General features: G+C 39.8%; 1 protein-coding gene across 1 annotated transcript in view; it reads right to left on the minus strand.

Annotated features, from left to right (window-relative positions):
• ASAH2 (N-acylsphingosine amidohydrolase 2) overlaps positions 1-25751 on the minus strand; it is a 103602-nt gene that overhangs the window by 26650 nt on the left and 51201 nt on the right. Inside the window, exons 10-16 of the mRNA XM_040254682.1 lie at positions 10988-11108; positions 9353-9478; positions 7531-7617; positions 4978-5082; positions 4788-4869; positions 2193-2308; positions 1132-1226 (exon numbers count right to left, since the gene is read on the minus strand). Coding sequence (XP_040110616.1) covers positions 1132-1226; positions 2193-2308; positions 4788-4869; positions 4978-5082; positions 7531-7617; positions 9353-9478; positions 10988-11108 — 732 coding nt within the window. The remainder of the gene's footprint in view (positions 1-1131; positions 1227-2192; positions 2309-4787; positions 4870-4977; positions 5083-7530; positions 7618-9352; positions 9479-10987; positions 11109-25751) is intronic.

Below are 25751 nucleotides of genomic sequence, written 5' to 3' on the forward strand. Positions count from 1 at the left end.
GTCAGTAGAAAATAAAAAAGCGAGATGACAATAAGTGCAATGGAGAATATAAGGTAGGATAAGGATGAGAGGATGGTGGTGGTCATTGTTGTGATGGTGATAGCGATGTCATGGGTCAGTGATGGGTGAAAACAACGTTATGTACTGTAAGCAGGACTGGCATCTCTGTTAGAGTTTTCAACAGAGAAATGAAGGAATGAAGAGTGAGTGAGCCATGGAGATATATGGAGGGTAAGTGTTGCAGGTAGAAGGAGCTGTTTAAGTTCAAAAGCCCTAAAACAGGAGCATGCTTGGTAGTCTGAGCCAACGTAGCTGCAGCAGGTGTGACTGAGGCAAATTAATTTTGTATGGAGTGGTACAAAATCAGATCAGACAGTTTGCTGAAGAGAGGATCGCAGAGGGCCTTGCTAGATATTATAAGGGTGTGAGGGTTTATCTGGAGAGTTGGGAAGCTATTGAAAGGTTATGATAAGTGACATGATTTAACTTATGCTTTATAGGGATATCTCTGGCTATAATGTTGAGAAAAGACTATAGAGAAGTAAGGAAGAGGCAAGAAAGTGAGAAGGTTATTGCAGTAATCCAGGGGAGAGGCAATGGTGACTTAGACCCAAGTGGGGAGGAGGTGGGTAGGGGCAGAATGATGGAAAGTGTTGAATAGAACAGACAGAAATTGCTGAGGGATTTAAAGCAGGGAAAACTAAAAAGGAATTCAAGGATGACTGAGATTTAGGCCCTGAGCAATGGAAAGATACAAAATTGCTACTTACTAAGACAGGAAATATGGCATAAAGAGCAAATTTAAAACATTTTCCATGCTTCTAATACCTAAACTGATTGTTTCGTGTTCTGTATTTTAATATTATTTAAAGTCTTTCTGCTGACATAAGTCACTGCATAATTTTAATCTGGAATGATAACTTCTCAAATTTTTACGTTTACTTCAAGCAAGAGGCATAAGGAGGTGTATTCTTCAGAGGTCCCACCAAAAGAGGGTTGGGAATATTTCTCACTGTTGGCATACAAAGCAAAGTAGGAAACAAAAGAGTACAGTGTTATCTGCCCATGATGAGAAGTGATTTCAACAGGAACACATCTGCAACTATCACAAAATCAAAAAGAGGAACTTACGTGAACTCCCCAGGGATGGCAGTGATGGCCAGGAACCCAAGGGTAACAATCTGAACATCAACAATATCTGGGTGCCAGGGATGAGGCTTTAACAGCTAAGAACCGAAAGCATGAAAACGGTGTTGAGAATATCACTCTCTTTCCTCAAGAGACCAATGCTGCTCACAGAATTTCCTTTGTTAATGGATATTAAATATTTCCAGTTGTTTGGATGTTTTATCCTTCAGTCACAGATTTTTTTCTAAGTCATGTAGTATTAAATATTCTGTCTAGTATTAATATGTGAATTTCAAATACCAGTGTCCCATTAACCTGGAATTATTTTCTTATCAATGAAGTTTTTGGTGGCTTTATCTTTATGGAATCACAATGTGTAACAGATAACCAAGGTTCTCCTATATTACCATGATGACTATCCTTATACAAGACAAATAAGGAATTACCATCATTTGGAATAACTTAATTATTTCTCTTTTTACTCTAAATAGCACTTTGAATCTTCAGTTACTACGTCTTGCCTTACATGTTCAGATTAGCATAGAATCTTTCCCTCTATTCCTTCTATTCCTTCATTTCCTCTCCTCCTTGAAGAATTTCTAAGTAAATGTTAGAAAAAAAACAATATTTAAAAATTGTTTCTACATAAAAATTCATGGTATTATGAACACTGGCATGAATATGAAAATCCATGTTCCAAAGGGTATTTAAAGAATATTGCTTTAGTTAATAATGTTGCCTGAGTTGTGGAAAATAACCTGAGATGTCTTTCTCTGTGAGGAATTCTGTGCTCATAAATCTTAATCTTATTCTTCCTTTTCCTCTGTTCTAATTGTTTCAGTTATTTACTATGGATGTAAAAATCTAAGTCAGTATATTTAGTAATCATACCCCTTATTTCTTTAAACTTATGGCATCCATATTTTTAATATTAAAAATTTAATTTGGGAACATTTCTATAATACACAGACCTACTATTCAACACAGACCTATTCATATCTAATAATTCATAAATTTAAAAATAAGAATATAATAATTTCACCATGACAATCCAAATGCATTACCTCTCCAGTGTGAAGGAGGACTGGCTTTGGTTTATGGCATTCTTTGATTTCTTCAGATGGCTTGCCCAGAACCTGATCCCGAACAGTGTCCCAAAATGAATCCCCTTCTGTCATCCCTATTAGGAATGTTACGATTAATATGATTGCAACCCTCTGAAAAATACCATCATTTTGACAAATGTTGTACAACAATGCTTTCAGAACTTGGAGAGATTTTATTAAGTTTGCTGTTCAATGATTTCAAACAGTTTACAAAATAGAAGAGGTAAAATTTCCTGTACATATTAAAGTAGGAGCCATTATTTAATTAGATCCTCATGTGGTTGATAGAGTAAAAGAATATATATGTTCCACATCTTTCAGGTTTTGCTTTTATTGCTCTTCCTCAACCATGTTGCCAATTTTTAAAATATAATATAATTAAATGCAGGTCAATGAGCTGAATTATCTTTTTCCTATTTTGAAAGCTGTAAAAGAAATCTCCAGTTTGAAGTACCAGCTGTTTAACTTGTGGTCTCTAAAGACCCTCTCTTGATCTCCACTTAATTATGTGTATACACACACACGAGCAATTAAAAACCACCAAGCCTAACACCCATAATCTAGGAAAAAGCTATGTTAACTACAAAACCTAAGAACATAGAATATATAATCAGGAAAATATAATTACTATGAATGTATTTGGACCTACTTATAGAGCACACATGGGACTCTCAAAGAATTCTTCCAGCTCAATAATAAAAAGACAAATAGACCAATTTAAAAATAAGAAAAATATATGAACAGGTATTTCTCCAAGGAAGACACAATAATGGCCAACAAACATAAGAAAAGATGCTCAATATCCCAGGAAAATGCCAATCAAAACCATAATGAGATACCACTCCACACCCCAAGGGTAGCTAGAATAAAAAAAAAGGAAGATAAAAACAAGTATTGGTGAGGATGTGAAAAAACTAGAATCTTCAGAGAGAAACTGATGAGAACATAAAATTGTGCAATGATTTGAAAATACTCTGGTAGTTTCTCAAATAATTAAACATAGAATTTTACCATAGTGATCCAGCAATTCCACTTCCAGGCATGTACCAAAGAAACGAACTCACATGCTCACACAAAAGCCTGGACATGAATATTTATAACAGCATTATTCCTAACAGCCCCAAACAGAACAACCCAAATGGCCATCAGCTGAGGAATGCATAAATAAAACCTGACAAAACCATACAGTGAAATATTATTCAGTCACAATATGACATAAATGAACTTATCTACAAAATAGACTCACAGACATAGAGAACAGACGTGATTGCAAGGGGGAGGGCTGCACCGGGAGCTTGGGGTTAGCAGGTGCAACTACTATTTAGAGAATGGATAAAAAACAAGATTCTACTGTATAACATAGGGAACTATATATTGAATATCCTATAATAAATCACAAGGGAAAATCACATTACATATATACACATTTGTGTATAACTGAGTCACTTTGCTGTACAGCAGAAATTAACACTACACTGAAATCAACTCGGCCTCAATGAAACAATTTTTAAAAAGAAAAAAAGCAATGAAATTATTCTAGAATCTATGTTATAACATGGATGAGCCTTGAAAACATGATGCTAAGCGAAAGAAGCCAACACAAAAAGCCACATATTTTTACGATTTCATTTATACAAAATGTCTAGAAGAGGTAAATACAGAGATAGAGGTTAGTGGATTCTTAGGTCTGGAAGACTAGGCTGTGATAGCCAAAATGTACAGGGTTTCTCTTTGAGGTAATGACAATGTTCGAAAACTGATAGCAGGGATGGTTGCATGTATCTGTAAATGCTTTAAAAACCATTGAATTTTATGTTTTGTGAATTATATCTCAATAAAGCTATCAAAAATTATTTATTTTAGAACATCAGACCAAGCTAGATGAAATATTGCCAGGAAAGATGATGCCAACTGTATCATGTTACAATTGTATTTCTTTTTCAACTAATAGTTCCAAAATACACATGTATATAAAAGACCAGAATGAAATAAGCCAAAATGTTGCCTGTTGGTACTACTTTTCAATTTCTTTAACTTTGTGTACTTTCCAATGCATGTTATCACAGTGATAATCAGGATAAAGTATAAAACCTATAATAATCAGTTATAAATTCATGGAAATACACAAAGGAAGAAGACCCAGGATCACATGCTTTATGCTCCTAAAGTCTTCTGTTCTGAGGAATTTGGGCTCCAATAAAGAATTCCAGGAAAGAGACACTAAAACCCAGATGGAAGGGCCAATTCATATTGCGGGTGTTAAAATGACACTCCTACTCTGCACCATTCCAACTCCATTCCTGCCCAATTTATAACTATTCCTCTACAGGTTGAAATGCAGAGAGAATCTCTGATTCTTATCTGAATCAGTGGAAAGCTAAATTATGAAAGATACTGACCCTGGAGAAATCATGTACAAACCTGGAAAGCCTACCTACCCCTAAATTTTAAAAATTAAAATAGTAAATGTATTGGCTATGTGAAATCCTGTTAGGGAACAGAATCCTGACGTTCAGAATCTAGAACCATAAACCTGATCAGACTGCACCTCACCCTGAGTAAAATTGAGGGTTCCAAATCCATCGATTGTGCCAGCTGCAAAACTGTAGCCCAAGGCTGGTTTACACGTTTTTGCCTAAAGGAAAAAAATTTAGAAAAGCAACAGAAGTTGAACTTCAACAATAAGATCAGCCCAGAGCTCTTCCCTTGTAACACATAATCAGTATGACTCAGGGACACTTACTGTGTGTGTTGAATTGAGCCAGACGGTGACATCCGTCATATTCACCCACTGATGAGCTGAAGCCAGTGGCCCAGTTACCTCCTGGGAGGCGGACTCATACAGTTCCTAGAAAACCCACACAGCCTTACCATGAAAAGCAAATGAGCTAAAATGAATACTGTACACTTTTACCCAACACGTGTCAATTTGGAAAAGCATCTTTCAGTCAAGTTTTGTGCTGCTGGCTGATTAGCCAGAGCATTTTCAACTCTCCGCCAAACCCACAGTGACTTCCCAGAAACCTGAAGGCTCTGAGTCTGTTGCCCTGGGTTTACTGCCCACAGATACAAAATTCCAGTAATGCAGGCTATGGTACAAGATGCTCCGACCTCACTGGAAAGACAGTCAAGAAATTTTAAGGCTAGGAGTGAAAGCCTTAGTTGCTCAGGTGTGTCCATCTCTGCAACCCCATGGACTGTAATATAGCCTGCTAGGTCCTCTGCCCATGGGATTCTCCAGGCAAGAATACTGGAGTGGGCAGCCATTCCCTTCTCTAGGGGATCTTCCCCATCCAGGGATCAAATCCCAGTCACCTGCATCACAGGCAGACTCTTGACCATCTTAGTCACCAAGGAAGGTGAGGAGTAGGTGGACCAAATTATCTTCTTTGCAGAGAACAAGTTTTTCCTCAGGGACTCTCATGGAGTTTCCCCTCTCATAGTCCTTGAGTTCTCGGGCAGGGCTCATACCAAAGAGGGACTTGAAAGAATTCAGGACCCACTTCATCTGCATCAGTTCTCCCACCCACTGTTCATCTTTTGATGGTCTTTTTTTTCCAATAGGATCAACTGATGCTTTTTTAATCTTATGAGAAATATGAATTCCTTTTTTAATCTTATGGGAAATGTGAATAAAAATATATTTAGAAATATGCTTGTGTTCTTTCAAGTCTTTATTGTATCTGTTACAATATCGCTTCTGTTCTGTGTTTTGGTGTTTTGGCCTGAGGCATGCGGGGACCCAGCTCATCTACCAGGGATCCATCGGCAGTGGGAAGTGAAGTCTTAAGCCTTGAAACACCAAGGAGGTCCCTAGCAATGTTTGTTTCTATTCATCTCTATCTTATAGTAGAGGAGGCAAACCCTGCTTCAGCACCAGGGCCCTTGCCTGACATCTAACTCAGTTTCATTCTATTGGCATCCCAGTTTCCACTGCCATGTGGGAACTGAAGCCAGACACACCAGCTGCAGCCCACCTCCCCTGATTTTGTGGTTGTTGCTGTTGTTGAGTCTCTCAAGTCCTGTACCACTGCCTCCCTGATTGAGGGGAAAGTTGTGCCTTGCTGAGAACGTGGGACCGATCTCTCTGTCTCTAGGCTCAGAGTGGTAACAAAATTTCTGATGCCAAATTGTGTCACAGGTGTACACCCTAAATAGAATCTGTTAATTTAGAACAATCTGCTGATGAGACCACAGTAATTAAAAAGAAACTGCAGCAATTAGGCTGGCTGGTGTCTTCTGTTTTTAAAGGTGCTTTTGTTCTTCCTTAATTGCTCCTGAAACAGTTTAGAACCCTTGAGACACAATATTTACATAAACACACACACACACACTGATGGGCATGCTCATTAAAGGTATGGGTAAGCTATAAAAAGGCAGAGATTTAACTATCTTTATTAGAGATGGTTGAGCTCAAAGCTATCCTTTGTCTTTTCCACTGGAAACATCTTCATCCGAGCTGATACAAAACATGTGAGCAAACTAGAAGGTAAAATTTAGGAGAGGAAGGAGGATAGAGTAACTGGTAGTAAGCTCTCTGAAACCAGATTCTCTGTTCATCTAAAGATCTTTTAAAAAAGAAAAGAAAACATGAGATGGATGATCTTTGCCATATCAAAAAAGACCAGGGACTAATTTGAATGCAAACCGCAAGAACTGGAAATTGTGCCACTCAGCTTTACCTTGTCCCCAAAGAAAAGACACGAAATGGTCAGGGGACTTGGCAGGCAAAGGCCCCAGAGACTTCTGAGAATTTGGGTCAGTCTGGTCATATCTGATATTACATTAATTGAAAACTACAATCTATCATTTAACTGCTTGAAGCAAGCACTCTGGCTGAAAGAATGTTTTTCTGATTACTCGCTTTTTTTTTTGACCATCTTCAAATATTTTTAATTTTTTTTTTACCCTATTTAAAATCTGAATTTTTTTTTTTTTTACTTTACAATTCTGTATTGGTTTTGCCATACATTGACATGAATCCACCACGGGTGTACATGCGTTCCCAAACATGAACCCCCCTCCACTCCCCTCCCCACAACATCTCTCTGGTTACTCGCTTTTAAATGTACTTCCTGTAGGAAGTCAGTCACAAGCAGTCAGAGAAAAGTTCCTGTGCAGTATGTGAAACAACCTTCCTGATTGACAATAAACAGCATTCATACCTTCAGACTCCTTGGTGCAGCTTGAGCTCCTGCTGTCTTCCTTACAAAGACCAACTTCCTAATGAAAAATGTCAGTGGATTTTAAAGTATAGTTTTGAATGAAGATACAAGCAGCAGGGCCCACAGCTTACCTTTGCTTTGTCATATATTTTCCGTCCTATGATTTGTGTGCTTTCGAACATATCCTGCCCAGGTCCCATAGCAACACACATGCTAGGCTGGAACAAAATGACGCGAGATATGTTCTTAGAGAAGTAAGTGATTCTTTCAAGGGATGGAAAATGATAAGTGAATCTGAGCAAACAGACTTTCTTTTTGGCTGTGTGGCCTGTCGGACATTTGTTCCCCAACCAGCCAGGGACTGAATCCAAGTTCCCTGCACAGGAAGCGGAATCTTAACCACTGGACCACTAGGGAAGTCCCAGCAAAGAGATTTTTTTTAAAGCCACATTCCAGCATCTCTTTCCAGATGTTCTCCCAATTTACAGATTATGAAAAACAAAATCATTCTGGAATGAGAGCAATGAACATTGCTAGAATTCGTCTATTTCAACATAAGACTTAAAATTAATGCCTAATATTCTATTGCAAATAAGTATCATAATTTATTTAACCATTTCATGTATGAATTTTGGAATTTAACAAATAATCATCCACTCTAATGTGAATTAATAATGTGTAAAAATTTTGCAAATGAAGGGTAACAAAGACATTTTTTCACCGAATTATAATTGATTAAAAATGTATTCATTTCTGCTGTAGGAAGACTTTCTTTTTTCTTACTTTTTTAAAAATTGGAGTATCATTGCTTTACAATAGGAAGACTTTCTATATAAAAATAGTAAAGTATAAGAGAAAAGTATAATTGTTAAAAATATGTTTCTCATTGGGAGGATGAGCTTGACTGGGATAAAATAAATAGCCCAAACATAGTGTTTAATAAAAGCAATATCACAGGTGAAATATTCTGTAAACACAAAGAATAAGAACCAGAAACTAGCACCTGCTGCTCATGTCAAAGGTGAAAAATCTAAATGCACACTTGTTGAGTGTAAAGCTTACTACACAGAACTATCTAGAGTGATATTTTTGAACGACAAATTAGGTAGAAAACCCAAATCCCAGACAAAAATAACAACAAAAAACCCTTAATAAATAAGTTATAAAATGTTGTTCATGGATGCACGTGTGTAGGATGAGGTGTGATAGTGGTAATTTTGGGGAAAAGGAGCAGGTGGAGGGGAGGAAGATAAGCAGGGACTTTCACTTTTTACTGCTCTTTAAGATTTCCATGTGGTTTGAGTTTTTGTGGTGGTGGTGGTGTAGTTACTAAGTCATGTCTGACTCTTGCAACCTCATGGACTATAGCCTGCCAGGCTCCTCTGTTCATGGGATTCTCTAGGCAAGAATACTGGAGTGGGTTGCCATTTCCTTTTCCAGGAGATCTTCCTGATCCAGGAATTGAAACCAGGTCTCCTGCACTGCAGGCAGATTCTTCACCAACTGAGCTACAAGAGAAGTCTCAAGTTTTCACAGCAACACTTTTTTTTTGTTTTGTAATTTACAAGAAAAAGAATTTTGATGTTACATTTTTAGAAAAACCCTAAAGATGTGATAATCGGAGAGAAATGTCTCAGGCAGGCAGTTTTTGTACTAAATTGTGACTTCAGAAATGCCAAGGCAAAATGTATCAAGCTGTCCAAGTTTAGGAAAGGATATTTAATCTGTGACATTTACTAAATTGTCTTACCATTCAAAAAATATAAGCATCAAATGGAAAACTATAATTTTATCCAATCAAAATTTAGTGGGTGCTTTTGAGAAGAGCAAATGCTAGCAGTAAGTAGGCCAGAGTATACTTGAGGAGAACATAATTGTAAATAAACAGTGAATACTTAAACATAAAATACCCATGAGATGCAAAAACAAAGACTTAATGTCATTATTACCTACCCCACCAATGGGACAAGAGCTATTGGCGTTTTCACAAGACTCTCCCGTGTTGGTACAATGCGGGCCAAGAACATTGGGGGAAACATCTCCCAGATTTGATGAAGCAAAAGCTGCTACATACGGTCCCTGCCAAAAGAAACATCCAATTGCCTTGTATGCTTTCTTATTGACTGCAATGAGTTCCATTAAAAAGGCAGACATTCAACCCGCTCTGGTGAACTATTCAAAATCATTTGCATAGGATAAAAGGAGGATAGTTCTCAGGCACAATATTCTGAGAAAGATTTTTGTTTCTGTAAAGACTCACATTGCAGTCAACATATATATTATTACTCATAATATTCCAATTATCAGTGAAACTATTTTAAGAGAGTTTCAAATTTGTGTCTCAAACAGCAAAATTTTGACAAGAAATACAATGTGCAACAAGTTATAAAATGCCAACCCATAATCTCATGTTTGGTGTTGTACCTGGAACTCAGAGACCCATTTTTCCTTTAAAAATAAATAGCCTATTGGCTTAAAAAGTAAACAGTGAGTCTGGATAAATCTGCTGTACAACTGAACCTAAATATAGCATCCACCATCCAGACTAGCCCTCCTCATATCTTTTCTCTATCTCTTCAACCAGAAATAACTACACATAATCTTTTTTCAGTAGGGCAAGACCTTAATCTCAACCTAACTGGTCTACCATTTCACCTTAAGTCTCTTAAATTTACTTAAGGAAAGAGATAATCAAGCATAGGAGATTGTGTCATTTCTTATACTAAATAAATAATGGGAAATTACTTCCTTTTTCCTAAAAAACAGGCTAAAATGAAAAAACAAACAGAAGATTGTCAATAAAGGAGGTAAAAAGTCAGGCCAAATGTTCACGGGGCTAATATTGTTATAATAGAACAGTTAGTCTAGTCTAGGGCCTGGGGTTCTCATCTCGTCATATATTCTCCTGCCTTTCAGGTTTGGATGCTGTGGTCAAGCAGAGCAGGGTCCTTCCTCACCACTTACCTACAAGCAGTCCATAATCTACACAGAGCTGACGAGCTTCCTGAAGTACACAGACTAGATTCTGGGACCCCCCCGCCCCCGCTCTGAAACCATCACTCACTGCATTTCAAATACCATTCCAATGGATTAGGATTGTCTCTGACTTAGGCCATATTGCAGGAAAGTAAAAAAAAAGCCTTTCAAAGGAAATTAAGAAGGAAGCCTGGACCAGAGAAAAGAACTCATTCCCTGTCCTCATTTGGATTCCTACAACGTTAAGAAGGCACTTAATAATTTTATGTCTTGGAAGACAAAAGTAAACACCAACAGTTTCTCATATCTCATATCCAAGTTGATCAAAAACTATTATATGTTGCAAAAAATCTTTAATTTGTTCTTCTAATCCTACTAATTGAAACTTTATGAAGTCATCAATATAAGTAGTATTTGACACAGAGTCAATAATCATTTAAATTTTTTCTTTCCTGATAAGAGAGGATGGAGAATTCTTCCTATCCAAGCACATCAGTATGTGATATCCATGATGACACTTTCCTCTGAAGATTTGAATCAACTATTCTGAACACTGCATGAATGATGATACTCAGTGATTAAGATGAAGCTTTCAGTGACATAAATTCTCACCTCTCCAGGCAGATAACCTTTGTTCTTCTCTTGTTCAAAAAGGTAAGATGCATAGCCTACATTGTCACTATTTACAAGATGATTAGTGTTTCTCATGCTGACTGGGTGGATGGCAAACCAGCTGTAAAAGAACAAGAAGACCTAAGTTAATGATGAGAACCAAATAAATGGAGTCACAAGTGACATCTGGGAGCTTAAGTTTCCACCAGCCGGGGGAAAAAAAAAAGTGCTTTGGACGATAGGCATTCTTTCATTGTTAATGAACTTAAATTACAAATAATATACTCAAGAAGTCTGATCACTTACATTAACAATACAAAATTATTGTTACAAATATTCCATTATTGTCATCTTCATTGTAAGCTTTTAACAAGAGCCAATACTGGTTCAGTTCAGTTCAGTCGCTCAGTCATGTCCGACTCCTTACGACCCCATAAGTCACAGCACACCAGGCCTCCCTGTCCATCACCAACTCCCGGAGTTCACTCAGACTCACATCCATTGAGTCAGTGATGCCATCCAGCCATCTCATCCTCTGTCGTCCCCTTCTCCTCCTGCCCCCAATCCCTCCCAGCATCAGAGTCTTTTCCAATGAGTCAACTCTTCGCATGAGGTGGCCAAAGTACTGGAGTTTCAGCTTCAGCATCATTCCCTCCAAAGAAATCCCAGGGTTGATCTCCTTCAGAATGGACTGGTTGGATCTCCTTGCTGTCCAAGGGACTCTCAAGAGTCTTCTCCAACACCACAGTTAAAACGCATCAATTCTTTGGCGCTCAGCCTTCTTCACAGTCCAACTCTCCCATCCATACCTGACCACAGGAAAAACCATAGCCTTGACTAGACGGACCTTAGTCGGCAAAATAATGTCTCTGCTTTTGAATATGCTATCTAGGTTGGTCATAACTTTTCTTCCAAGGAGCAAGCGTCTTTTAATTTCATGGCTGCAGTCACCATCTGCAGTGATTTTGGAGCCCCCCACAAAAATAAAGTCTGACACTGTTTCCACTGTTTCCCCTTCTATTTCCCATGAAGTGATGGGACCGGATGCCATGATCTTCATTTTCTGAATGTTGAGCTTTAAGCCAACTTTCTCACTCTCCTCTTTCACTTTCATCAAGAGGCTTTTTAGTTCCTCTTCACTTTCTGCCATAAGGGTGATGTCATCTGCATATCTGAGGTTATTGATATTTCTCCCGGCAATCTGGATTCCAGCTTGTGTTTCTTCCAGCCCAGCATTTCTCATGATGTACTCTGCATATAAGTTAAATAAGCAGGGTGACAATATACAGCTTTGACGTACTCCTTTTCCTATTTGGAACCAGTCTGTTGTTCCATGTCCAGTTCTAACTGTTGCTCCCTGACCTGAATACAGATTTCTCAAGAGGGGGGTCAGGTGCTTTGGTGTTCCCATCTCTCTCAGAATTTTCCAGTTTATTGTGATCCACACCAGAAAATATACCTACAGAATTGTATCAACATAGACTTTGTCCTTCAAGCAAGTACATACATAATAATTATTTGAATCAATCCTATCCAATTCAATAGACATTTTCCGAGAGTCTGCAGTGTACCAAGCACTGAATCAATCACAGTTTACTCTAGAATCTTGCAGAGGACAAAGATATAAACAAATGGCCTTGATACAGTGTGACAAATGCTATAAATAAGGAGTCATAAAATGTTTGGCAACCACAGATGACTAGCAATTAATTCTTGAAGGCATTCCAGGTAGAAAGAACAGCAGAGTAAATGCACAGGGGTATGAAAGTAGATGCTATGCCTAATTCAGTATACACTTATGCATGGTAATGCCTTGTTTAATTGTAAAGCTATAGAGCTTACAAGTTAATTTCACATCTGTTACCTCATTTTAAGTTCACAGCAGAGAGGTAGGCTCTTATTACCTGCACGGTACAAGGTATCTCAAAGAAGCAGTATGGTGCCCCATTTGTCATAGAGGACCAAGGCTAAAGTTTGGGCCTTGTGACACCTTGTCCAGTGGCTTTCATAGGATCAAACCTCCACACAGGTGAAAAAGGTGTTTACAGGATAGAAGGCTGTAAAGCAGACCCAAAGGAATACCCAAGAAAAGAGAGATTCCAATTCATAAATTTTCAAGCTAATTTAGGATTTTTTAAAAATCTTTTGATTTTTCTTCACAAAAAGCTTTTTAAATATTTTTACCCAAGTAATATGGTGCACAAAACTGAACATTCAACAGTTCATTCAATATACATGTAGTTAACTCTGGCTCTGTGCCAGACGCTAGGGGCAGAGAGATGAATGAAGCATCACTTCACCCTTGAAAAATGTGACATCTGAGCTGGAACTTGAAAGATGAGTAGGAACTTGGCAGGGGAATGACTAGAGAAAAGTCATCTGCAGCAAAGGTATGGAGATAGGAAGGAAAGCATGCAGTGTGTTCAGAGACTGGATAGTCAGGAGGACCCGGGTAGAAAGGATGAAGGGAAGAAGAGAGGGCACTTTCTCTTTTCATTCCATCAAATTGAATGCATTAATAGTGTGTGGTTGGCATCATGTTAAACCTGAACACTAGAGTCAGGCATGTTCTCTGCCATCAAGGAACCATAATATAATATCTGCCATCAAGGAACCATAATATCTGGGGAGAAAGCAAAAGCAAAAAATTTTGGTCTACTAATTAGACTATAAACTTGAATTATTAATTTTCATTTACTTTAGACCTTAGAAAATTGATTGAACTTTTCTCTACCAAACTGAAAAGAAATAGTAATCAGAAAAGTTATTTGCATTTCAGAATAGGAAGCTGCTGTATCTTTGCTCCTCTGCCCTTTAAAATATATGCTATAAAAATATCAGGCTTGTTAAAGCAAACAAAGTACTTTGGTAAGAGATGAATATTTATAAAGATATGCAGAAAAGTGGTCATTTGAATTTTAAAAACACTTACTATTTATTTTATCTGGTCAAAAAATATTCATCTAAGTAAAATTCAAAAGAGAGGAAGAAAGGTTTCAGTCAGTCATCTCAGTCACCCAGCCGTGTCTGACTCTGAGACCCCATGAATCACAGCACGCCAGGCCTCCCTGTCCATCACCAACTCCCGGAGTTCACTCAAACTCACATCCAATGAGTTGGTGATGCCATCCAGCCATCTCATCCTCTGTCGTCCCCTTCTCCTCCTGCCCCCAATCCCTCCCACCATCAGAGTCTTTTCCAATGAGTCAACTCTTCGCACGAGGTGGCCAAAGTACTGGAGTTTCAGCTTTAGCATCATTCCTTCCAAAGAAATCCCAGGGTTGATCTCCTTCAGAATGGACTGGTTGGATCTCCTTGCAGTCCAAAGGACTCTCAAGAGTCTTCCCCAACACCACAGTTCAAAAGCATCAATTCTTCAGCGCTCAGCTTTCTTCACAGTCCAACTCTCACACCCATACATGACCACAGGAAAAACCATAGCCTTGACTAGACAGACTTTGTTGGCAAAGTAATGTCTCTGCTTTTCAATAGGCTATCTATGTTGGTCATAACTTTTCTTCCAAGGAGTAAGCATCTTTTAATTTCATGGCTGCAGTCACCAACTGCAGTGATTTTGGAGCCACAAAAAATAAAGTCTGACACTGTTTCCACTGTTTCCCCATCTATTTCCCATGAAGTGATGGGACCAGATGCCATGATCTTCGTTTTCTGAATGTTGAGTTTTAAGCCAACCTTTTCACTCGCCTCTTTCACTTTCATCAAGAGGCTTTTTAGCTCCTCTTCACTTTCTGCCATAAGGGTGGTGTCATCTGCATATCTGAGGTTATTGATATTTCTCCCGGCAATCTTGATTCCAGCTTGTGTTTCTTCCAATCCAGTACATCTCATGATGTACTCTGCATATAAGTTAAATAAGCAGGGTGACAATGTACAGCCTAGACATACTCCTTTTCCTATTTGGAACCAGTCTGTTGTTCCATGTCCAGTTCTAACTGTTGCTTCCTGACCTGCATTTAGGTTTCTCAAGAGGGAGGGTCAGGTGGTCTGGTATTCCCATCTCTTTCAGAATTTTCCACAGTTTATTGTGATCCACACAGTCAAAGGCTTTGGCATAGTCAATAAAGCAGAAAGAAATGTTTTTCTGGAACTCTCTTGCTCTTTTGACGATCCAGCGGATGTTGGCAATTTGATCTCTGCCTTTTCTAAAACCAGCTTGAACATCTGGAAGCTCACGGTTCACATATTGCTGAAGCCTGGCTTGGAGAATTTTGAGCATTACTTTACTAGCGTGTGAGATGAGTGCAATTATGCGGTAGTTTGAGAATTCTTTGGCATTAGATAGTTTCAAAAGAGGTGAGAATATAGCCATAAAAAGATGTCGATGTCCTTGATAATAAACATTTCAAAACAATGACTTTAAAATAATGTCACAGCTGGAGCAAGACTCTACTTGATTCATCATGATGCAATCCCGGTACTGAGGAAAGTCAAGAGATTTGAGATCTAATCATTGTAAGTAGCAAAGTTCATTCAAATTTCTAAAAAACTTCTGAAAAATCAATTTCAATCATGCTCAATGGTAAAGAATCTGCCTGCCATTGCAGGAGATTCAGGAGACAGGGGTTTGATTCTTGTGTCAGGAAGATCCCCTGGAGAAGGAACTGGCAACCCACTCCAGTATTCTTGCCTGGAAAATCCCATGAAAAGCCTGGCAGGCTACAGTCCATAGTGTCACAATGAATCAGACACTACTGAGCACATACACATATACACAGTGAATCAATAAACTGCAGATTAATACAGAATAATTATTCTCTCCTCCTGTGTAACTGAGGTATTTCTAGTGTCTCTTTCAGTTCAGACATTGTGTACTTCCTGTTGTGAAACAGAAAAGCCAAATGCAGAACTGAGCTATTTAAACATTCTGAAACAGTAATAACCCATTCCAGGTTCTGTTCTCTCAGATCTGAGCTGCCCTCTTCACACAGAAGCCAAGGTCTGAACAAAGGTGACTGGCAAAGGGGTAAGTGAAGGCTGAAATCCAGCTCCCACTCAGCTCCCCAAGTGAAGCACACCTCCATCAGCCCAGAGAATGGAGCCTCTTTATGTGCTATGTAGCAAGTCCTGTGTGCCAGGTATGGCCATCTCCAACCTAAATGTCCACCAAAGGGGAGAATGAGAATATTGTACCGCCATTCAAAGGCAGCATTCATGGAAATGTGTAACAACACGGGAGATCCTTGGACAAATACAATAGAGGACACTGTTCAGTTCAGACGCTCAGTTGTGTTCGACTCTTTGCAACCCCATGAATCGCAGCACACCAGGCCTCCTTGTCCATCACCAACTCCCGGAGTCTACCCAAACCCATGTCCATTGAGTCAGTGATGCCATCCAACCACCTCATCCTCTGTCATCCCCTTCTCCTCCTGCCCTCAATCATTCCCAGCATCAGGGTCTTTTCAAATGAGTTAGCTCTTCACATGAGGTGGCCAAAGTATTGGAGTTTTAGCTTCAACATCAGTCCTTGCAATGAACACCCAGGACTGATCTCCTTTAGAATGGACTGGTTGGATCTCCTTGCAGTCCAAGGGACTCTCAAGAGTCTTCTTCAACACCACAGTTCAAAAGCATCAATTCTTCGCTGCTCAGCTTTCTCTATAGTCCAACTCTCACATCCATACCTAACAGCAAAACCATAACCTTGACTAGACGGACCTTTGTTGACAAAGTAACATCTCTGCTTTTTAATATGCTGTCTAGATTGGTCATAACTTTCCTTCCAAGGAGTAAGCGTCTTTAAATTTGATGGCTGCAGTCACCATCTGCAGTGATTTTGGAGCCCAAAAAAATAAAGTCTGACACTGTTTCCACTGTTTCTCCATCTATTTCCCATGAAGTGATGGGACCAGATGCCATGATCTTCGTTTTCTGAATGTTGAGCTTTAAGCCAACTTTTTCACTCTCCTCTTTCACTTTCATCAAGAGGCTTTTTAGCTTAGTGCCCAACACATATATATCACCCCATATAATATTAGCTTTGAATAATTAAATGAAGAAACCCTTCCCTCTTATGACAGGGACTTGAGGGCTTACAAAATACCAGTATGCCCTCTAGTTCCCAATTCCACTGGTCGGGTGGACCATGTGAATCTGCCTAGTAACATGTGTGCAGAAGGAACACCCAAATTTTATGACATTTGGCATGAATGGCAAATGTGTACATTAAAATCTGTCATGTGTTAAGCCACTGTAATTTCAAGGTCTATTGCATCACTTGCTGCTGCTGCTGCTGCTGCTAAGTCGCTTCAGTCGTGTCCGACTCTGTGCGACCCCATAGATGGCAGCCCATCAGGCTCCACCATTCCTGGGATTCTCCAGACAAGAACACTGGAGTGGGTTGCCATTTCCTTCTCCAATGCATGAAAGTGAAAAGTGAAAGTGAAGTCGCTCATTTGTGTCTGACTCTTAGCGACCCTATGGACTGCAGCCTACCAGGCTCCTCCATCCATGGGATTTTCCAGGCAAGAGTACTGAATTGCATCACCTGGCATTAATTAATTCATCTCTTAACACACACCTAATCAACAGACGTCTCTTTCACCTGTCTTATGTTCCTCCTTGCCCCACCCCATTACAGACAGTTGGGAAAAGGAAAGCAAAGAATGTTTCATTGTGCTATACTGGAAGGGCTATTAGGCCCAGAATTTTATGCAAAGGACAACTTGAATCTGAAACAAGCAGATGCGATGACTACAGACCAGATTGCTCACATTAAAAGACAATGAGCCATAGCCAAAGAACAGCTTCTGAAGTTATAGGTAAACTCTGTGGCCAGTATCCTGGAGAATCGACCACCTCTGCTCCAAAGAGAGATGTCCATTCTCACCTACTCATTTTGTTTTCTTTAAAAGTTCTGGGTAGAAAAACAAAAACTCTCAATAATGTTAATGGAGAGATATTTAGTTTGTTGGATTCCATTAAGTTCATTAAGTTACTGCAATCAAAATTCTTGCAACCCAAATAGTATGATTAAACAAGCAACGGTAGTAAAGCAAGAAGTGGCCAATAAGAGTATTTATTTTAATTCAGCCTAACCACCCAGGAATTGAAGAATTGAAAGGAAGACAAAAATGATTCATCTTTTTTGGGTCTATCACTTAACATGTGTAAAGTCTGAAAATACTGAGATTGGCAAGAGCACAAGAAACAACACTCCATGCATGCTTGGGTAGAAGCACTGCAAACCAACACAAGTTTGCCAGAGAATCATGTGGAAATTCATGAGGCAATCCTTAATAATAAATGTTCCTTTTTGACTCAGCAACCCCACTTCTAGGAAATTGCTGGCAAATATATATAAGATTGTTGTTTTGTTTTAGTCACTAAGTTATGGCTGCTCTTTGCAAACCCATGGACTATAGCCTGCCAGACTCCTCTGATGGGATTTCCCAGGCTGGAGTGGTGTCTTCACAAATGCTTATAACAGTGTATGAAAGAAAAACTATGAACCAAAATGTCAAATGGTTGGTGACTCATTGGATATATTACCATACGTATGGAAGAACACCATGGAAAATAGCCCGCCAGGCTCCTCTGTCCATGGGCTTTCCAAGTCAAGAATACTGGAGTGCGTTGCCATTTCCTTCTCCAGGGAATCTTCCCGACATAGGGATCAAACCCATGTCTCCTGTATTCTAATGAAATACTATACAACATTTTAAAGATGGGGATTTAAAAAATACTAAGTAGCACTGAAATAAAGTCATAAAGAATTTCTGAATGAAAAAGTTACCAAATTGTATATACAATAATCTCTTTAAAAGTAAAATCTCTTTAAAAAGATATAAACATGATTAGGAAAAACTAGGAAAGAATATATAACAAAACATTAGAAATTATTGAGTCCTAGAACTTCTCTCATAGCTCAGGTGTTAAAGAATCCACCTGTAATGCAGGAGACCCAGGTTCGATTGCTGGGTTGGGAAGATCCCCTGGAGAAGGAAATGGCAACCCACCCCAGTATTCTGGCCTGGAAAATCCCATGGACCGAGGAGCCTGGTGGGCTACAATCCATGGGGTCTCAAGAGTTGGGCATGACAGTAACTAGATCACCACCACTGAGTCCCAGGATTACCAGATGATTTTAAATTTTGTTTTATTTTGAGTCACTATTGAAATTTTTGGAAATATATGAAGAAAAGGAAGATTATTAAAAATACAGCACCAAGCTTGAATGCTAATGTAAATTATGACTCTGGGTGACAACAGTGTGTCAGTATAGGTCCACTGCTAAGGAGAGATAAGAAAGCCTTCCTCAGCGATCAGTGCAAAGAAGTAGAGGAAAACAACAGAATGGGAAAGACTAGAGACCTCTTCAAGAAAATTAGAGATACCAAGGGAACATTTCATGCAAAGATGGGCTCAATAAAGGACAGAAAGGGTACGGGCCTAACAGAAGCAGAAGATATTAAGAAGAGGTGGCAAGAATACACAGAACTGTACAAAAAAGACCTTCATGACCCAGATAATCACGATGGTGTGATCACTCACCTAGGGCCAGACATCCTGGAATGTGAAGTCCAGTGGGCCTTAGAAAGCATCACTATGAACAAAGCTAGTGGAGGTGATGGAATTCCAGTTCAGCTATTTCAAATCCTGAAAGATGATGCTGTGAAAGTGCTGCACTCAATATGCCAGCAAATCTGGAAAACTCAACAGTGGCCACAGGACTGGAAAAAGTCAGTTTTCATTCCAATCCCAAAGAAAGGCAACGCCAAAGAATGCTCAAACTACCGCACAATTGCACTCATCTCACAGGCTAGGAAAGTAATGCTCAAAATTGGCCAAGCCAGGCTTCAGCAGTACATGAACCGTGAGCTTCCAGATGTTCAAGCTGGTTTTAGAAAAGGCAGAGGAACCAGAGATCAAATTGCCAACATCTGCTGGATCATCAAAAGAGCAAGAGAGTTCCAGAAAAACATCTCTTTCTGCTTTATTGACTATGCCAAAGCCTTTGACTGTGTGGATCACAATAAACTGTGGAAAATTCTGAAAGAGATGGGAATACCAGACCACCTGACCTGCCTCTTGAAAACCTGTATGCAACTCAGGAAGCAATAGTTAGAACTGGACATGGAACAACAGACTGGTTCCAAATAGGAAAAGGAGTACGTCAAGGCTGTATATTGTCACCCTGCTTATTTAACTTATATGCAGAGTACATCATGAGAAATGCTGGGCTGGAAGAAGCACAAGCGAATCAAGATTGCTGGGAGAAATAGCAATAACCTCAGATATGCAGATGACACCACCCTATGGCAGAAAGTGAAGAGGAGCTAAAAAGCCTCTTGATGAAAGTGATAGAGGAGAGTGAAAAAGTTGGCTTAAAGCTCAACATTCAGAAAACGAAGATTATGGAATCTGGTCCCATCACTTCATGGGAAATAGATGGGGAAACAGTGGAAACAGTGTCAGACTTTATTTTTTGGACTCCAAAATCACTGCAGATGGTGATTGCAGCCATGAAATTCAAAGACACTTACTGCTTTGAAGGAAAGTTATGACCAACCTAGATAGCATATTCAAAAGCAGAGACATTATTTTGCCAACAAAGGTCTGTCTAGTCAAGGCTATGGTTTTTCCAGTGGTCATATATGGATGTGAGAGTTGGACTGTGAAGAAAGCTGAGCACCGAAGAATGATGCTTTTGAACTGTGGTGTTGGAGAAGACTCTTGAGAGTCCCTTGGACTGCAAGGAGATCCAACCAGTCCATCCTAAAGGAGATCAGTCCTGGGTGTTCATTGAAAGGACTGATGCTGAAGCTGAAACTCCAGTCCTTTGGCCATTTCATGCGAAGAGTTGACTCTTTGGAAAAGACTCTGATGCTGGGAGGGATTAGTGGCAGGAGGAGAAGGGGAAGACAGAGGATGAGATGGCTGGATGGCATCACTGACTCAATGGACATGAGTCTGAGTAACCTCCAGGAGTTGGCAATGGACAGAGAGGCTTGGCATGCTGTGGTCCATGGAGTCACAAAGAGTTGGACACAACTGAAAGACTGAACTGAGACAAAAGATTATTAGATATAAAGGGAATCACTACAAAAAACCAAAGACACTGAGATACATGGAGATAGCATCGTTAACATTTTTCACAGTATTTTGAAGTTTTTAATACCCATGGTATATGAGACTGAGAATGGAGAAGGCAATGCCAACCCGCTCCAGTACTCTTGCCTGGAAAATCCCATGGCCGAAGAAGCCTTGTAGGCGGCAGTCCATGGGGTCGCGAAGAGTTGGACATGACTGAGCGACTTCACTTTCACTTTTCACTTTCATGCATTGGAGGAGGCAATGGCAACCCACTCCAGTGTTCTTACCTGGAGAATCCCAGGGACTGGGGAGCCTGGTGGGCTGCCGTCTATGGGGTCGCACAGAGTCGGACACGACCGAAGCGACTTAGCAGCAGCAGCAGCAGCATAAGACTAAGAGAGCATCTATCTTTACAGAATGACCTTTTAATTGTGCATATTTCTTATTATACATTCTAAGGAAATAGGCAGAAGAAAATGTACCTGAATATTAACCATGGTTGACTTTGGGAAGTAAGTCCAATGTCTTCTGCCAGTTATGACAACTGGCTTTTATAGCTCTGGTTTCTAAACTTGGGACCTTTGCATTAACAAGCATGATTAATCTGTTATCAGTCAACTATCATCATCCTTGTCATCAGAAAGCCCTTATTAAGCACCTTCACTTTACATGGGGATGGACTAGACACAGGAGACTCACGACACAACCAAGGCCTACACTTACTTCACTGGAATGAAAGAGCACAAATAAGGTGATAGGAAAGTTGGAACAGGAAGACAGCATCAGGCTTCACAACAACATAGAAGAGGAAAGAGACATTCAGGATGCAGAAACAGAGAGCAAGCCTCCAGGAACCAGAGTGAAGACTAATGGAGGATGTATTTATAAAGACATGAGGCAATGAGATGGAGAGAAGAGAAGAGGTCAAGAAAGGCTGATGAAGGGCAGTCACTGAGATTTCCACATTTGTTCTTGGGGTGAGGTTAAGCACACTGAAAGGAGAATGCAGCAGGGAGGATAGCAAGCCATTGAGAATAAATAATTCTCAAGTAATCCTGAAAGTCATAGGCAGAGATCATAGAGAAGATTTACACACACATACGCACCCCCCCCAAATGAGCTCTATAAGTCAGTATCATTCAAATGAATTATTTTCATAAATTGGGTTTTTCTAAGTGTGTGCAAAAATTCTTCAAATAGGTTAAGCAAATTACCGTCCCTTGCTATCTTTTGAAAATGTTCCTTGAAAGGCTAACCCCCTTCTGTAATAAAAGGATTTGCAATGCATAAAACAGAAGGCAATAGAGAAATCATTCAAAACCCTGCTCAGACCTTTCTTACAGCTCTGACAAACAGAAGCCATGCCATACTGACTCCTAGAGGGCTGAGATGAGAAAAAAAGGAGGGTCCATGCCACTGCTGCATAATTGAGGAAGGAAGCTTGGCCAATGCAATGAGCTAGGAGAAGGGAAAAGAAGTGAGACAGAGGCTGTCCTGCTGTATTACCCTTGAAAAGAGTCAGTGCTCCCAACTGCCTCTCCTGGAGCCACCTGCACTTTTCAACTGTATAGGAAGGGACTGTCCACCACCCAGAGCAGCCATTCAGATGAAGTGCCCGACCCTATGACTTTCTGTTTGGTGCAGACATTTGAAACATGTTTGAAACTTTTTATTTTATATTGGAGTACAGCTGATTAACAACGCTGTGATAGTTTCAGGTGGACAGCAAAGGCACTCAGCCATGCGTGCACATGTGGCGTGCGTCCATTCTCCCCCACACGCCCCTTCCAGCCAGCCTGCCACATAATATTGAGCAGAGTTCCATGTGCTGTATGGTAGGTCCTTATTGGTTATCCATTTTAAGTATAGCAGTGTGTACATGTCTATCCCAAACTGCCTAACTATCCCTTCTGCCTATCCTTCCCCACTGGTAACCTTAAGTTTGTTCTCTCAGTCTGTAAGTCTGTTGAAACCCGTTTTGTTTTCTCCCTTCATCGTTCAGGGTCTCCCAGAAATCGTCATCTCCGCTGGTTGACTCCCTTGAGATGCCTTTGAGAATCTCCCAAAGTGAATTTCTGACTTCCATACAGCTTATATTTTAATTCAAAACATCCCAAACATGTTCTCCACGTTTGGGGAAAAGTCATTTACTGTGTCTGCATACAGTAGTAGTCGTGTTAAGTCACTCAGTCATGTCAGACTCAGAGACCCCATGGACTGTAGCCCACCAGCCTCCTCTGCCCATGGAATCCTCTAGACAAGAATACTGGAGTGGGTTGCCATTCCCTTCACCAGGGGATCCCTACCCAGGGATCAAATCTGGGCCTCTTGCATTGCAGGTAGATTATTTACCACTGCAGCACCAAACAGTAGTATCAGGCAAAAAGAAATATTTTCCTTATAGATTGATCAACCGAGGCAAGTGTTGGACAATTGTAGAGGACTTAATGGTTTATGAAATAATTTCATACACATGATTCTTTCATTCTTCAAGTCACTATTCTTCCTAACCCTTCAAGAGTCCCCAATTCCCAACCCCAGCTTTAAATACTTCAGTGATTTTCTATTTTTTTGTATAAAGACCCAAATCTTTATCATGGTGTCGAAACTCGACCTCTAACTTTTAATTCACAGCACCCTACCTCACTGTCCTCTGTACTTCTATCAACTCCTCAAACAGGCTATATTACTTCTGCACATATTTTTCTGTGTTAAATGCTCTTTTTCCACCCTCACATTTTGCCAGTCAATTCTCAACCTGCCTTGGTTTTCAGTTCCACTGTCTTATCCTTGGGGACAACTGACCTCTGCATGTGTATTCAGTCATGTCTGACTCTTTGCAACCCTTTGGATTATACCCTGCCAGGCTCCTCTGTCCACTGGGATTTTTCAGGTAAGAACACTGGAGTGGGTTGCCATTTCCTCTTCCAGGGGATCTTCCTGACCCAGGGACAGAACCCATGTCTCCTGAATCTCCGGCATTGCAGCTGGATTCTTCACCCACTGAGCCATCAGGGATGCCTTTCCCAACTTCCTGATCAAGTCAAGTCACTTTACAGCTCTGCATACCTTCCTTTTCCAGCACTCAGTGCAATTATAATTATACATTGGTTTATATCACTATTTGATCACCTTTGCCTCCACCAATAGACTATAAGTTCTATAAGGAGCAATACCTAGGACATCGATTTTTTTCTCATTAGTGTATTCCATAGTACTAGTTCAGTTCATGACACATGTATTCTACAATACTTAATAAATAAATGAATGCATAACAATCTGTATATGGAGGGATGTTATCATATTATACATCTGCATTTGAGAAATGTAAAAGTGGAGTCTCAGATTTTAAAGGATTTGCTCAAGAAGCACAGACAAAGGTATTTGACTTCTGACTTTAGGACCTTTTACTAGAAATGAATCGTTTCAAGGACTGGAAAGCACTGCCTGGCATATCGTAGGTGACTGGTGCACACTTTTAAGTGAAGAAATGAAAATAAAAATGAAAGTAGCAAAGAATAAATGATGAACTTCAACATGGTTTTCATAGTGAATAGTCTTGGCCATGACACTGGGCAGGTTGCATCACTTTTGTAGGCCTCAGCTGAAATTTAAACTTGGTGACTTTATACTCTGTAAATCTGAGATGCTGTGCTTCCAAACTTCTCATGCCTTGGGATTCTGTCTCACAGCAGGTACCTACATATGGTGGCTGAGTTACTTAGCAGCCCAGATTTGACTTTATGTTTTGGATCATTTTTAATGTATTCAGAGAGCAATTATCCCTATACAACAAGAGGCAATTGCAGGGGCCATTACATCAAGGATAACATATGGGAGCTATAGAAACAATAGAAAGTTATTGCAGGCTGTTAAGCACAGCAGATGGAGAAGCATCATTATAACCTTGACAGTTGACCCTGGAACTTCCAGATATATTATATAGTTATATGCAAGGAAGCAAAGAACATCTGGCCCCCCAAATATCATTGAATGTTCTCTTGGCATTGTTCAATGACTCAGAAACTGATAAAAGGGAATCATGAATGGTCTCAGTCATTCAGCCAAGAATTAGGTAGAAATTATAAGGGAAAAGGCATCTTCTTTTTCTAACAAATTTGGGGATTTTCCATCTAACTAGTCATACATACGTGTTCTTATCCTGACTGTCTCCTAACCAAATTCCCCACGAAGGTGCTCAAAAATCGAGAGGTAGCTTACCTTTCCAGATTCATCTCTCACCCACTCCCTGGCCTGAGCCCATGCTCTGGCCTCATAATGCAGTTTTCTTGTGGCCCCCTGAGAAACCCATGGTTCCTTCAAGTCCAGTTCAAATGTCATTTCCTCTTTGAAGCCTTTCACTATGCTCCCAGGTAGAGCTCAGTGCCTCCAAATTCCCAGGTGATAGCACTGACAACCATCTGATTTATATTACGATTACCTGTCTGTCTGCCTCTCTCTCTTTCTCCAGCCCTAACCATCCCACTAGCCTGTATGACTCTTGAAGACAGTGTCTATGTTTGATTCATAACAATATACCTCAAGAACAATTACATGTCTGATATTTACGAAGACTACTGCGTTAAATGCTAGGTGGCAACTAATCAATAGATGAATTAACTGTACTCAAAGAAGGAATTCTATTACATCAACCCACATAATGATGTTTATTTTATCAGGGAATTTTTAGTGACCTCACTTTAACCCC

Source organism: Oryx dammah, unplaced genomic scaffold, assembly GCF_014754425.2.
Source record: "Oryx dammah isolate SB20612 unplaced genomic scaffold, SCBI_Odam_1.1 HiC_scaffold_14, whole genome shotgun sequence".
Lineage (NCBI taxonomy): Eukaryota > Metazoa > Chordata > Mammalia > Artiodactyla > Bovidae > Oryx > Oryx dammah.